We start from the raw sequence: 14,612 nt of genomic DNA, 5'->3' as shown, positions 1-14,612 counted from the left end.
ACTTGACACATATACTTTCAATGTAGGTGAAGGATTTATTTTCTCCCCGCCCCCCGCCCCCTTGTCCTCCAGCTGTTCTGGCTGTCCGTGAGGGTGTGTGTAACTGCACTATTTGTGATGTTTTTAAAAAGGTGTTTTTCAGTGAAAAAGACCTCGTGGAGCCTCTGGGGCTTGGTGTCAAAAAAAAGCAATCAGTTCTCTTTAATCGGAAGAGTTGTGTCTTCCTTCAATCCCAGACCCTTGGACCAAATGTCTTAGCTATCATTCATTCATTTCATGTTCTGCTCTTCGATTGGCCCTCCCTTTCCCATCGGCATGTATTGCACTATCTACCCTGTACACATTCTGTTTATTCTTTTCCTCCGTATATTTATGTGTAGAATGAGATTTAGTGATGTTACATATGGCACTTGGGGGTAGCAGACCCCAAAATATTGTAGGTTGTAGAACCATTTCCCTTTTTCTTTCTTTTGAGTGTGTAAATGACCTGACCATAGCAATGACATATGCACAACTGAAACAGACCCTGAACGGGGCGGGGCGTTCACCAAACACAGGTGTGTGTGTGTGTGTGTTCTTGCGTTCTGTGCGAGTTCCTTTTTCTACACGTATCCATGACGTCTTTAGAAAGAATGAAGCCTTGGTGACTCACCTAGTTATTTACTATCAAAGTCATGTTCAGTCACCTTTGAACAGAATTGTAATCCAGGACAGAGTTGTATTCCAGGACTTTCCTGACATTTAACTGAGATAAAAGAGAGTGGAACTGTAAATAGTTGTCCATAGATGTGGTGGAAGAGCCATGATTGATCTGAATGTTTTTTGTAATAATGTTACACAAGGCATTGGCATGATTGATCTGAATGTTTTTTGTAATAATGTTACACAAGGCATTGGCATGATTGATCTGAATGTTTTTTGTAATAATGTTACACAAGGCATTGGCAGATGTGGGGTGGTGTGATGGTGCCTTGTAAAAAAAAAAAGCCCACTGGTTTGGGGTAGCTGAATCCTGATGTCTGTAGTAGTGTGTGTGTGTGTGTGTGTGTGTGTGTGTGTGTGCGCGCGCGCGTGCGTATGTGTTGTGGGGGAGCAGTGGGGAGGTGAGATGCACTGCATTCTACTCATTCAGAATTTCCAAGGATTTCATTTCAGAGTGGTGTGTGTGTGTGTGTGTGTGTGTGTGTGTGTGTGTGTGTGTGTGTGTGTGAGAAAGAGAGCGAGAGAGAGAGAGAGAGAGAGATTATGTACATATGTGTGTATTATTTGGGTTGTTTGTGTGTGGCACAGTGTGCATTTTCACAGAATGGACCTAGTCTCTGAATGCTTCCAGTGCCCATCCAACCAGACTCGGTTCCTCCTGATTCTTCTCCTCATGTCCTCATGGCCAACAGTGATGGTTGGGAGGCCGAGCACCAGAGGCCTGATGGGTCTGTGGCTTGAAACGCGCCTGGGGCTCTCCCCCAATAGGACAGGAACGCATCTGTTTGAGACTGTGAAAATGCCATTCAGACCATGGTCATTATCGTCATTATCACAGCTCATTTGATGAAATGTATTTCAAGAGCATCAATGTCAAAATCTTTTCACGAGTATCAAATCATTTAAAACGAACCTGTAGCAGTGTGGTGGGATGAATGCTGTAGATTGTTCTAGTCTTCTTACCAATCTAAAGAAATGAATGACCAAAGAGGTGTTCAGTGGGGGTCGGAGTCGTAGGAGTCGGTGTAGTTGAGCAACAGGAGGATCGGGGTCCACAGAGTTCCTTACAACACAGTATTCAGCCTTAACAACAACTACAGAAGCTAGCCTTGCGCCTTTGTCCCGAAGGACTCTTTTAAAGTCTGGGATTCTTTTCTGACTAGCGGTCATAATCACGAAAGATCAAATCCTGATCAGAACCACGGGCGGACAGCGCGGACAGCATTTAGTGTGTGTTCCCAGTCTCGGGGGCGCCTGCCTGCCTGCCTGCCTGCCGTGTTCTCAGTGCCTGAAACAAGACTGCTCCTGTGTCTTCTGATTGTGTCCTTCTTCTTGAATGTTTCCTTTCAGTCCAGCCTCCTTTGCTCACTAAACAACAGACCAGACAGACATACATTCATATATGCAACTTCAGGTCATGAATTGGGTGTCATTTTGGTTACTCGGCGGACAGAAATCACATTCACACTTCATTGCCTATGTGCAGGAGAAACATTTCAAGAAGTAAGTCGAGCAATACACTTGAAATGTCCACAATAATCACAGATCTAATCCAGCTGGCCTGTCGTGGTGGTTTTGCTTTACTCTTATTTTCTTTTCAATTTGTCCCCCCATAAACTGAGTGTTTCAGAGAGTTCCAAGTTAGTTTGTTCCATTTCTCTACCATCTTGTCTATTTGTGAGACGACGTGTCAACTGGTTGGCAGCAAGAGCCACTAAATCAGCTACCTGTTTAATATTTTACCAACAGCACAATCACCAGTCAACACTCCAACCTATTATACTAGGCGCCTTTAAGGAAATACTTTCATTTTAGTTAATGTGACGGCAGGAAAATGTCTCGATTATCCTAAAACATTTAAGTGTAACTCCACCCTAAAATGTGTTTTTTTTTTTTTTTTGACTTACTTGTGATTAAACAAATCAATGCTGGTGTTAATATTGACAAAATTCCATTTTCATAAATATCAGCATTGTATGGGTTGAAAATAGCTGAACACACCATCTACTGTTTAACATCACCCCGAACCTTGCGAGGCCGATGCTGACGTATGTAGGACCATTAGGTACGCGTCTACGCCATGGAATGGACAGCCCACCTCCCCCAACACCCGCCTGTGAGTGTGAGCCTCTTTATATGCTGATTGAGACTCATTATTCACAGGAGTTTACGCCACCCCCTCAGCCCCTTGCCCCCATTTTAAGCATTTTTTCAAAATGATGCAGTGGGTTAGGCTCGAAGCTGGAAGTTACACTTTAAGTCTGGTGTGTGTGTGGTTTGCACTCTGGTCTGCAGCCGTCTGAATCAGTGCAATTATTCTATCTTTGGCTTACACATCATGATGCTAATCTTCCCTGCGTTAATCTGAATAGTATGGATGTTGGACCTTCCAGCCAAATGTAGATACTATGTGGAACATGAAGTATGGGGGTAGCCATAGCAGCCCAGGGCAGACACATTCATTATCCTTCCCTGTGTGGACATGGGAGATAAAGAGATCTTCTAAAGGGTTCTGTTTCAGGTATCTGATTGATTGATTGATTGATTGATTGATTGATTAGGCAGCTGACTCATGTTTACTCCACTGCCTTCCAAACGGACAGGAGATGAGGGAGGCATTGGCGCTTAGTCATGACTTTATTTTTCCTTCGTCATTACTGCTCTCTCGCTCCCTCTTCTGGCTAACGTGTGCTTGCTTCAACAAGCTGTCTGACTTAAATACTGATCTAAAGATGCCATTAGCAGGTTATGACATACCCATATGCTGTCACTGATTATGACCATCTGTTTCCAATCACATACCGTTGCCATGTTACCATTATTGGTGTCTGTCAAATGTTCAGATTTTTTTATGACGTAATTGCTGTCATAGCATCAAATAGTTGCAGAGCGGTCATGGCTATATCTGACAACTGTAAGATTATCCTTTTACGTCACTGGCCACTGACCAGGGTATGACATCTACCATTTACATGTTTATTACATTGTTTTGTGTCATGGCCGAGGGTTATAGGATATTGTCACCAGATGAATCTGGGGCTGAACGGACAGTGTCTACTGTATGTGGTTAGCAAAGCTGCGTGTCTCCTTCGAATTTCAAGTTGACTCTGTGCCAACGTCCCCTACCCTACCATAGTGTTTTGGTTTGGTTTCGTCTCTACAAGGTGTGTTCTAGAGAAGCTGCTTAAGAATGTTATTACTGTACAATCATCGTTTTTTTTATTATTAACTTGTATTCTCCTTTAATCAGATATTCAATTGACAAAAATCATCTCATGCCGGTTTCATTTTGTGGTTTTGACTTTTATTGTTATTTTATTATTTTTTTCTTATGCAATGTTCCAAAAAATAATGAGTTAACTCTTAATTTAAATTTGTATGGAGTACATCTACAATGAGAATTCCTTTTTTGTTATAATTACCATTGTTATTCACATATTTTTGTTAAAACCACTTGATATTAAAAAAGAAAAAGCCTTTCCTAACCTTTTGTTGTGTTTGTGTTGATTGACAAAATAGATAGTTGAAAATAGATTCAATGATTGATCGTCCCGTCAGTAGATACACTGAATTAGAAGTTCACTCGGTTGGATGTGGTCTTTCTAAAAACCTACACAACAGCACCACCAAATAGCAGACTCTACTTCACTGAAATGTATTGGACTTAAGGCACAGTAGCTGAATATTGTAGATAGTGATAAGATAGAGATAATCGATATGATACACTGTAGATGAGATTGAACTCCTACAGTTTCAACTTTATTAAATGCACACATCAACATTGCCATATCACAAAATCAGACGCACAAGTAAGTGTATATCCACTGTAAAACTGATTTAATAGATACTAATATTTCATACTAATATAACATTTAAAATCCAACTCAAGCAAGGCATGTCGTCATCTCCCTTGTCCTTCCTAAATGGCACTGAAGCTACCCCAGAGCCATCTAAGTACCATCTGTATGGTCTATAACCATTCAAATGGACGTCTAATCCCAGTGCTTTAGACAGGGAGCATACCGTAGGCCACAGATAAGGCTACCGCCATGTAAAGTGCTACTTCAACTATTGCTGTATTTGTCTTTGACACTTCCTTGACCTATTTCTCCATGCAATAATCATTAAGATAATTGATGATGTTGCACTGCCTTTAGAGTTTAATATAGAAGAGAAGTTTCACATTTGACTCTTAACTGACCTGTTCTAAATGGCCAGGTCTTCAGTAGTGGAAGGGTCATTTGACTCGTAACTGACCTGTTCTAAATGGCCAGGTCTTCAGTAGTGGAAGGTCACTGTTGTTGTTGCTGCGTCCACAGCCTACTGTTTGACCTCTGCTCTGAATTGATTGATAAAAGCAGGAGGGTGTTTTCAGCAGGTCTCATTGAGCAAGGCTTCCCCCCCCCCCCCCCCCCCCACCCCCACCCCCACCCCCAAGGCTCTCTGATCCTGGCCTGGCCTGGCTAGGGTGACTGCAGATGAACTCTACAATACGTGGAAATGAAGTCAAACTCGATCCAAAACCCCTGTGTGGCGGCCATAACCTCCTCACAAACGAGAGCAACTCCAGGAGGTGTGCACAGGTGTTCCACTACATGTTCTGCTCCAGTCCTGGATACAGCAATACACAAATATTAGGTCTACTTGTACAGTTTCCTGCTTCACTAGTATATGACTCCGGACACACCTGCCAAGTATGTAAATATAAATTACAATCTTCTATGCCATAAATAAGTGTGTAGTACATTTAAACTTCTCTTAAGCCTTTGAACACCTGAACAGTCAAGCTTTTTTTCAAGCCTCCTCCTTTCTCCTGACTTGATAAATACATGACATAAACAACACACTCAAAACCTGGGCCAAAAACCCCTCACCACAACCTTACAATACTTACAACCAGCTCCACCCCAGTGCTTGTGTGCAAATGCTTTTTACCTAGCTAGCCAGTCCTCAGTGGTGTTAGCATAGCTACGCCTAGTGTGGTCGAGGCTGGCGCCCATACAGGAGTGGTGACCGATGGAGGAGCACCCATACAGGGGCACAGCCAAAGAGTGGTGACCGATGGAGGCCGAGGGGCAGGCAGTGGAATCCAAGCACAGATGGGAAGACTGTGTGTGTGTGTGTGTGTGTGTGTGTGGGGGGGGGGGGCTATCTGCGCATCCACAACCAGCCATTAAGCAAGACGGCCGACACCATGAGGGAGAAAAGCAGCATCTCGGCCTGCTTGTGCTCCATGTTCTGACGCTCCAGTGCGGCAAGGCGACGACTCATCTTCAGCAGCTGCAAGAGGGGGAAAAACATGGACGGGTTTGAATAGTGGTTGGAGGCGATTAGAGGGGGAAAAACATGGACAGGTTTGAATAGTGGTTCAAGCTGTTTAGAGGGGGAAAACATGGACGGGTTTGAATAGTGGTTCAAGCTGTTTAGAGGGGGAAAAACATGGATGGGTTTGAATAGTGGTTTCAGCTGTTTAGCTAATGAAGAGCATAATCATTTGCGTTTAATGAATAAAAAAAAACTCTTTGCTCTCATCTGGTCACCTGGACGTTCTGCAATAGTCAAGATTCAAGTTCTAGAATGTGCTTCTTCTCACCTGCCGCCGAAGAACAATGAACTCCACAGCTGCACCAGACTCCTCGTCCGGGCTCAGCCAAGACTCTTGCAGGGCACTTCAGAACACACACACACACACACACACACACACACACACACAAAAGAGATTTAGTATGTTAACCTTCCAGGTAATTGGTTGGTTCAATAGCTTTAAATTAATTGTTAAACATAGCTTTAATTCTAAAACATAGTTGATGAATGTCCTATTAATACACACGTTTTACCGATGAGGTATTAAGACTATTAGATTACTGCTGAATCCATTCTGAGGATGTCTGCCATAGTGATATGCATACAACACAAGCCCTTTGTGCTCAGTATAATCCCCGGGTGTCAGTCATCGTGGAGATTTCCAACGAATAGCACTTATGTCTTATAACCAACAAATATGGAAAGTGCCATCTCACTCAGCCAGCCAGCACAGTCAGGAAAAGAAAGATCACCTTCTCCTGGTTTCCGTGTATGGCTGCACCTCAGCCGAGCACCGTGAGGGGTTATCTGGGTGGCCAAACCTTTGGGAAGACAAAGCTCAAGTTAGAATCGAGTTCGATTTGTCAATTTAACCCTAATTCTCTGTGTACTGTAGCACTTTCAAAAAATATTAGTTTTCCACGGCAAGCAGCTTTCCAGAAGTTTTGGACACTGAGGAACACACACTCACATCCACCAGCAGGTTACACACATGCTCTCTGCATTTCCAGCGTCGCATCAAGAATACACAACCAAACATGTTGGGGGATCTTACTGTTACCAAGTCCACCAGTGCAAGATCAGGCTCAACCTTGACGTGTTTTGTGGCTTGTGGTTTGAGTCTACAGCACACAGGACTACTGTTTGAGGCCCAAGGGAACGCTACGGTACAGTCAGTAGTAAGAGTAGAAGAGTAAAGATGCCCTCTGCTGGCCAGCGAAGGTATTGAGGGGCTTTTCATAGGTTGGGCTTTTTATGGGTGGTTCCTGTTCATGCACTGTAGCACGTAGAAGACACATGTTACCAAGGCAACGGGGCCCAGAGTAATTAGCGGAAAGCCAACAAGTTGGAGCAAGTGAATGTACACATGCATAAGGCAAGGACCACCTTTCAGTTCTTGCACCTGTAACGGCCACAGATTGGTCAAATAATGAGTGATCGGAGGTAAGCCTCAAACCACAAGCAAGGAGGAGGGCCACCACCATGCAGCATGCATCAGAGAGACAAACCTGCAACCTGCATTAGAGCCAGCATACATGCACAGCAGGGCAAAACACACACAGCTGCTGCCTGCCTGCTAGGACTGCTACTGCTGCTCCAAGAGCCAAATGAATGGATGCTTTTGGAGGAGAGGGGTTGGAGGAGAAATATAATAACAGTATACTGTTATAAGTGGGCCTGTCTGAAGTCTATTATGACTTGCCTACATGACTGAACTGCCAGGTAAAGCTAAAGGGTTAGCTAAGCCACTCCTAGCCCAGCACCGCCAGGGAAACACACAGCGGAGAGAGCCAATCACAAAAAGCAAGGGCCAATCACTGAAGGAATGTAGCCAATCATAGGAGTGGTATAGGATGAAAAGGCTGGAGATTGGGAGCTGATTGGGGGGGGGGGGGGGGGGGTGTTGGGTGGAGGTTTATGGGAGGGCTGGTAAGCTGGTGAACTGGTGCAGGTGGGTGATGGGATGAGATGGGATGAGATGGGATGGGATGAGATGGGATGGGATGGGAAGCAAGCTGGATGGCCGTTGCCATGGGGTTAGTTGCCGTGCGTCACCTGGAGGAGTATTTTTGGGCGACAGTCTGAAGGAGACGCTGGGAGGCCTGCTGACCCAGCTCCTTGGCCGCCTGGAGCACGCCCTGGGCAGACAGCAGGCTGGGCGAGAGAGAGCCCAGCGCCGGGACCGGGGCCGGGGCCTGGGGGGCGGCTGCGGGGGGGTCGCTGGGGCCACGCTGGCTAGGAGCCAAAGCTTTTCCGGAACCGCGGCTACTACAGCAACAGGGTGGTGTCGGTGGGGCGGTGTCGGGGGGCAGGGTTGGGTGGAGAGGGGGAAGGGGAAAGGAGGGATAGAGGTTGGAGTGGTCAGAGAAGAAGACAGCAGAGTACCTATGTTACATCACAGCACGACGGCTACTGGAAGACAGAGACTGAAAGCTACATGATGACCGACAATGACGACAACAACAATGACGACAACAACAATGACAAGAACAACAATGACAACAACAACAATGACAACAACAACGACAGCGACTTGATGTGTATGTGGGCTGTGTTGTGTGCTTCATAGACACACACAATTTCTGAAAGTGTAACAAGCCCTCTCTCATTCCTGCAGTAACTGTGATGCCTTGGAGCAGTGTTTCCCAAACTTTTTACAGTCCCGTACCCCTTCAGACATTCAATCTCCAGCTGCGTACGTGTTTGTAAGCCCCCCCTCAAACACACACACACACACACACTCACCACCGGTTAATGAGAAGGGTGTGCTTGAGAGGATGCACATAACTAAATGTCTGGCTGAATTTGAGAAAGTCTTAAATCGTTTTCCACACGGTCTCTGCTCTATTTTATTTTCATGCTCGTCAGAGCTGAGAACCCACGTCGTGGCAAAGGGCATCAACGTCTTTTCACTGAGGTGCGTTGTTATGTCGCGTTTGCCAATGTCTGTCACACTGAGTTGATTTGCACACAAAAAAAGCTAGTAGCTTGGCTAGCAACCACTGTACTGCTGCTTACATCCTGATCCGAGGTAGACTTGGAAGAGCAACATGGGTTGCTGTCGCCGGCAGGTGCATCCTCGATTGGAGGCCCCCTACTAGTAGTTGCGGTTGGTGTCTCTCTGGACCGGGGATGAACTCTTTTTTTTTAACCATTTATCCATTTTCGTGCGGCAACCGGAATGAGCTCCCGCTTCTCTACACAGGGCATCAGCGAGTGGAATTCTGACGAGGGAGCTAACCGTTGTGCCTATGTTTTGACTAACCTACTTGTAGCTATTTTTGGCAGTGTAATTATTTCATTGAACACTACAATGTATACATGAATGTATACATGAGGCTATTCAGACTATTTAAGATGTCATGTCTATTTCTAGGTCAGTTTGAAAATGTAATGGGCTGTTTCACTTTGAAAATGCAAATCATGTTTTTCACCCCGCGTACCCCCTGCGTCCCTTTGCGTACCCCAGTTTGGGAAACACTGCCTTGGAGGATTTGAGGAGTGTACACAATCATTCAGTGTCACCAAAATGTTTTGGGCAAATACAAAACACTCCAATTCAAAACTCATTGCCAACCAACTAACCCAGAATAGAGGCTTAGTCCAAATCTGAAAATCTTTGGCCAGATTATTATAGTCAAAACACAACCTTCAATTTCAAACCCAATACAACAATCAAGAAATCCTAAAAAAGACAGTGGGATGAACTATTATAGGAAGTGCTTTTATATTTGATAAGAGCAGTGGTATGGTAGGATGAGAGCATATACTCACGAGGATGGACTCTGCAGGGACTCCTTAGTGCGTGTGGGGGTGAGTGGGGGGCTGCGGCCAAAGGCATGGTCACTGTACGACCTCCGAATGGGGCTCTGTCCAAAGGGGCCAGACACTAGGTCACTTCATATGCAGAGATGTGTGTGTGTGTGTGTGTGTGTGTGTGACCATAAGTACACAATCGAAGTGCCTGTCTGCAATTAATGTTTTGGATAGTACCAGTAAAACATTACAAAAATAATGACATAGATTTGTTTTAAAAGAATAGTGTTAGTGATTTTACAATTTCACTGCAAGCGCAAGACTACACAGGGAGTGGAAAGGAGAGAGAGAGAGAGAGAGAGAGAGAGAGACTGACAGACAGACAGAGACAGACAGACAGACAGACAGACAGACAGACACAATCTAAGTGCCTGTCTGCAATTAATGTTTTGGATAGTACCAGTAAAACATTACAAAAATATTAACATAGATTTGTTTTAAAAGAATAGTGTTAGTGATTTTACAATTTCACTGCAAGCGCAAGACTACACAGGGAGTGGAAAGGAGAGAGAGAGAGAGAGAGACAGAGAGAGAGAGACTGACAGACAGACAGACAGACAGACAACGTACACTGCCACTGACAAAAATGTCATGATCGGGTAGGGATTGAGTGACTCCCACACCTGTGCAGGATGCTGTAGGGCGGCGGCGGCCTCCGAGCTGAAGGCTCCCTGGTGCAGGTCCCACAGGGAGCTGCTGTGGCCGTGGACCTGTTTGGAGAACTGTGGTCTGGCACTGAGGTCTGGGACATCTGCTAGATCCAGGGGGAACAGCAGTGAGCAGCTCACAGGGGGAACAGCAGTGAGCTCACAGGAGGAACAGCAGTGAGCTCACAGGAGGAACAGCAGTGAGCTCACAGGGGGAACAGCAGTGAGCAGCTCACAGGGGGAACAGCAGTGAGCAGCTCACAGTCACCAGTCAGCAGTCATCACACAGCATCCAGCACATCACAATCAGGTAGTTTAACGCATGGCAAATGGAAATTCTCATTCCCTGTCTTTCCTATACATACAGTGGCATTCAAAAGTTTGGGCACCCCAGGTCAAAATGTATGTTACTGTGAATAGCTAAGCAGGTAAAAGATGACCTGATTTCCAAAATACAGTTTGTTCTCAGAATAATTCTCAGTAAAAAAAGTAAGCGATAACCTTTCAATCTAATTAACCTCGAATACCATAGTTACCGCAGACATACCTTATATGCAGTAGCCTAAAATCTTAAGATCATTCTTTCGCATCACCACAGTACGTAGCCTATGCTATTGGGAAGAGGAGAGAAAACTTTTATGAGAGGCTCAGCTATCCTGATTAACAAATACTTTTTAGAGGCTAAGCTATCCTGATTAACAATATAACAGTCAGTTCAAATGAATGGGGTTGGGCATTTTCAGTTCTGATAAGCTACAATCATGATTTTGACAAATGCATTTGTTTGGAACAATAGCAGAAGCACTACAGTTTATTCCTTGTAAAAATGTCCAGAACCCAGGGCCATACGGTCATCTTCTCTTACATTGTCATTTTTCCCTAAATTGACCTCTTCTTGTAGTTTCTCCTGCTTTGTGGCCAGCATTATTTGAATTTTCAGAGTACTCGGCAGGTGCTTGGAGGAGCCCATGACTTTACTAAAAGATATTCAAGAGCTCAAATCTCATTGGGTGCCTAAACTTTTTTTTTGAATTGTACAAAACAAAAACAATACTTAAACTTGCTTAAAATGTTGAAAAGAATATTTCTTCTTTAACTCAATGCCTTTTGGAGATCAGTTTATCTTTTACTCACTTAAGGAGTGCCCAAATCTTTGCATGCCACTGTATATATGGTATATGTGAGGTTAATTTTCCACATTCATATTTTTTAAACAAAACCTGAGATTTGATAGGTGCAGTGCATCTACACAAAACACTCCAGGCCTAGGTGTTCTGTGGGACACGTCATACTTCTTCTACCGTAGTGTTCATTGAACTTTCATGGACATACTTTACAAAAGCACCTGTCCCCACCTGTCCATGCCAGCTTGTCCGGTATCTGCATGGAGTAGGCGGGATGAACCTCCTCAGATCTCTGCTCTTCCTCTGCAGACTGGCCAGGAGCCACTCTGATTCGCTCAGGTACCCGCATCCGCTGATTGATGTTCTCGGAGTAAGCGGACCAATTGGCCTGTTGTGAAGTACAGGATGTACGGGTTATGGGTGTGGGATGCTTAAGACCAACTGGACAGTAAGGAAACTTGCAAAATGAGAGTAAAACTTGCCTGATGATTAAAAAAAAGCAGACCACACATCAATACACTTTCGACTGAACAGGTTATCTTGCATCTACACACATCTATCCTTATTTAAGAACTATAATTCGATTTGCCCAAACACAGAGCATCAAGTATTTCCAGGTCAGTTTTGCAGTCATGAGCAGATTACAGAGAATTACAGAAAAATACACAAACAAATGGAGGCTAGTTGGTATTATCTCTGAGAAGTGCCTCACAAGAAAATAGGATTATGCCTAGATAGGGTGCTACACACTAGTTCCACTGATTTGCTTTATTTAATTGGCTAGAACACTGACACATGCCTTTCCTGGAGACAGAAATGTTTGAATTTCTTCTGAAGCAACTCTCTGAGAGGACAACCCGCAGGCTACCAACTACCTTCAATGGCCATGAAGGTGACCGATCATTTATAGAGGAAACGTCACCTGTCACTATGTCTGACGGAGCAAAAGAACCTTCAAATAACATCTACTCGTTAGGCCTATCGGTCTGCGTTGAGGCTGAAATACTGTCCATAAAACTTAAAACGTTTACATCACTCTCACTCACCTCGGAGGGATGTCGGCCAGACGTCCGCTCCGGTCCGTAATCGAACATCTGAGCAGCCATTATCTAGGCAACTGAAAAGTTGCAACCCATGTCAAATTGGTTAGCGTTTTTTCACAACATCCACAAGTCACCAATTGTTCCCAACATAATAACAACGCCTATGCAAATGTGACAACCGCAGATTCCGGAGGTAAAAGGATTGAGGAGAGGCTTAACTGAAAATTGGCCTGATTCCAAAGTGTGGCTACTTGGTCAGTTCGGATCATAGATTAGCTGTACAAGAGGCAAGCCTTACCAACTGGGCAGCAACATGAATCCGGTTGACATGGTGGTGGACATTAAGTGGCCAACCCACCAATACACTGTTGTCTACGAAGTCAGCAAATGCAAAACCGTCCTCACCTAAAGCCACTTACCGACAACGTTTTAACAATGCGCATGTTTTGTTTGGAAAGTTAACGTTGACACTGTGACCGCAAAGCAAGTCTGATGCCGTTACCATTACTCTAGCTAGCAAGCGTTAGTTAAGCCATTGGGTGCGTGTCGTCCACAACTATTTAATTTAACCAAACCCAATGTAAACGCCATGTTTCTATCCACAATTAAGACTAACGTAATTTACATTGCAGTAAATCCTTAACAACGTAATGTTGGCTTGCAGGCTAACACTGGCTGGCTACCTGGCTAGTTAGCTAACGTTACAAACTTCTGAAAAGGACGGTGCTCACCAGCTAAGTCACATCTAATTTAATGCATTCGACTTCTGGGTAAACGCAAATAAGAGCACAATACACGCAGATGAACATAGCAAGCTACATCTTTTACATGAACTACAATGTAATCACACACCTTTGCAGTTATATCAACATTCAACACCCCCCAGAAACTTTTCACAACCTTCTGACTTCTACTTTCGGGAATAACGTAGCCTACGCTGATGACGTAAAGTAAAACCAGTAGGCCTAGTTTGTGTGACATCACATTAATACGTCCTTTGCGTGCATTGGTCAGTGACCTACTATGAAGGCTAGTTTCCCCTTCGATGTTGTATACATAAAATACCTGAATGATGAACGAACAAGACTACTCCTTCTCTATCATGGTTTTATCGCCGCTACACAACGATACATCTTTTTTTTTTTTTTTTAAACCAACACAGTACAAATATAACAATAAACAACTCATTTTTATGTTTCCACAGTAATGTTAGCTAGCTAAATTACATATTAGAACAGGTGTGAATATGCATCAGAGAAAGCTAGATTACAAAAAAGATTTTCTGCTCAAGGATCAGTATCACACATTGGTCCAGTTCGTTCGCTTACTTCCATGGTAGTCGCACGCTGTGTTTATGTTCTTACGTATCTGGCAACCAGGGGTGTTAATGGCATAGACATGTCCTGTATATATGTCTATGGTTAATGGTACTGGAGAAATGGGCAGTGGGCGGAATCACACAGTCCAAAACACAAACAGACGTTCCGCTCCAGAACAGAAATTTCAAAAGGAGAATATACTGGCTGCAGCATTGTTGTCGGAGAAGCCAGTATTTCAGTTTAGCATGTTTCCTTAATCTCTGATGACAAATCATGTAATGGTAAACTAAATTAAGGAGCTTTTGACCAAAGACAACAGGTGGTGTGCGGACTGTGGATGTCAACTTAGTTCCCCCCCCATTTTAACAACATGATTTCTTCCTTTTGCCTTGGCAACAGAGAATTTCACAATTCATATTGTTTTCCTGAAAAAAGTTTGACAGTTTTGTCATTTTAATCACTGGCGTATTTCACATTTCATGGTGTTCTTGAACAGACTCATGCATATATAACATGCCGTAACCGCCTAATGTTATTGTTGTCCTTGGCCATGTACTTTTGTTAATTACTAATAGTTGATAGTTAATTGTGAATTGTTAATACTACTATTGAGAATAAATTATGTTTTGTTTTAAGAGGTAATTTGCTTGATCGTTT

The 14,612-nt window shown here is 43.9% G+C and overlaps 1 protein-coding gene across 4 annotated transcripts; it reads right to left on the bottom strand.

Annotated features, from left to right (window-relative positions):
• Nucleotides 1–5,708: 5,708 nt before the first annotated feature.
• LOC105902074 (mitochondrial fission factor homolog B) lies at nucleotides 5,709–13,618 on the bottom strand. Of its 4 annotated transcripts, none has more exons than XM_031572634.2 (8): nucleotides 13,489–13,618; nucleotides 12,640–12,710; nucleotides 11,825–11,981; nucleotides 10,446–10,576; nucleotides 9,781–9,875; nucleotides 6,759–6,827; nucleotides 6,296–6,371; nucleotides 5,709–5,982 (listed from the first exon to the last, which is right to left on the bottom strand). In XM_031572634.2, the coding sequence occupies exons 2-8, from the start codon at nucleotides 12,697–12,699 to the stop codon at nucleotides 5,851–5,853; spliced, it is 720 nt and encodes a 239-aa protein (XP_031428494.1). In that variant the 5' UTR covers nucleotides 12,700–12,710; nucleotides 13,489–13,618; the 3' UTR covers nucleotides 5,709–5,850. The 4 variants fall into 4 exon arrangements, with proteins under 4 accessions (XP_031428494.1, XP_031428498.1, XP_031428496.1 ...); XM_031572638.2 differs by having other exon boundaries at nucleotides 10,446–10,573; nucleotides 13,489–13,616; XM_031572636.1 differs by having other exon boundaries at nucleotides 13,537–13,555.
• Between the last annotated feature and the right edge of the window lie 994 nt (nucleotides 13,619–14,612).

Source organism: Clupea harengus, chromosome 8, assembly GCF_900700415.2.
Source record: "Clupea harengus chromosome 8, Ch_v2.0.2, whole genome shotgun sequence".
NCBI lineage: Eukaryota > Metazoa > Chordata > Actinopteri > Clupeiformes > Clupeidae > Clupea > Clupea harengus.
The sequence above is the reverse complement of the archived record's forward strand: the minus strand, read 5'-3'. Positions and strand labels throughout refer to the sequence as shown.

Coding starts and splice junctions, on each gene's coding strand:
- LOC105902074 (XM_031572634.2), bottom strand. CDS start 12,699: ATGGCTGCTCAGATGTTCGATTACGGACCGGAGCGGACGTCTGGCCGA. Junction 11,982..12,639: donor CTGGCCGACATCCCTCCGAG/GTGAGTGAGAGT, acceptor ACTTCACAACAG/GCCAATTGGTCCGCTTACTC. Junction 5,983..6,295: donor TCATTGTTCTTCGGCGGCAG/GTGAGAAGAAGC, acceptor CCCCTCTTGCAG/CTGCTGAAGATGAGTCGTCG.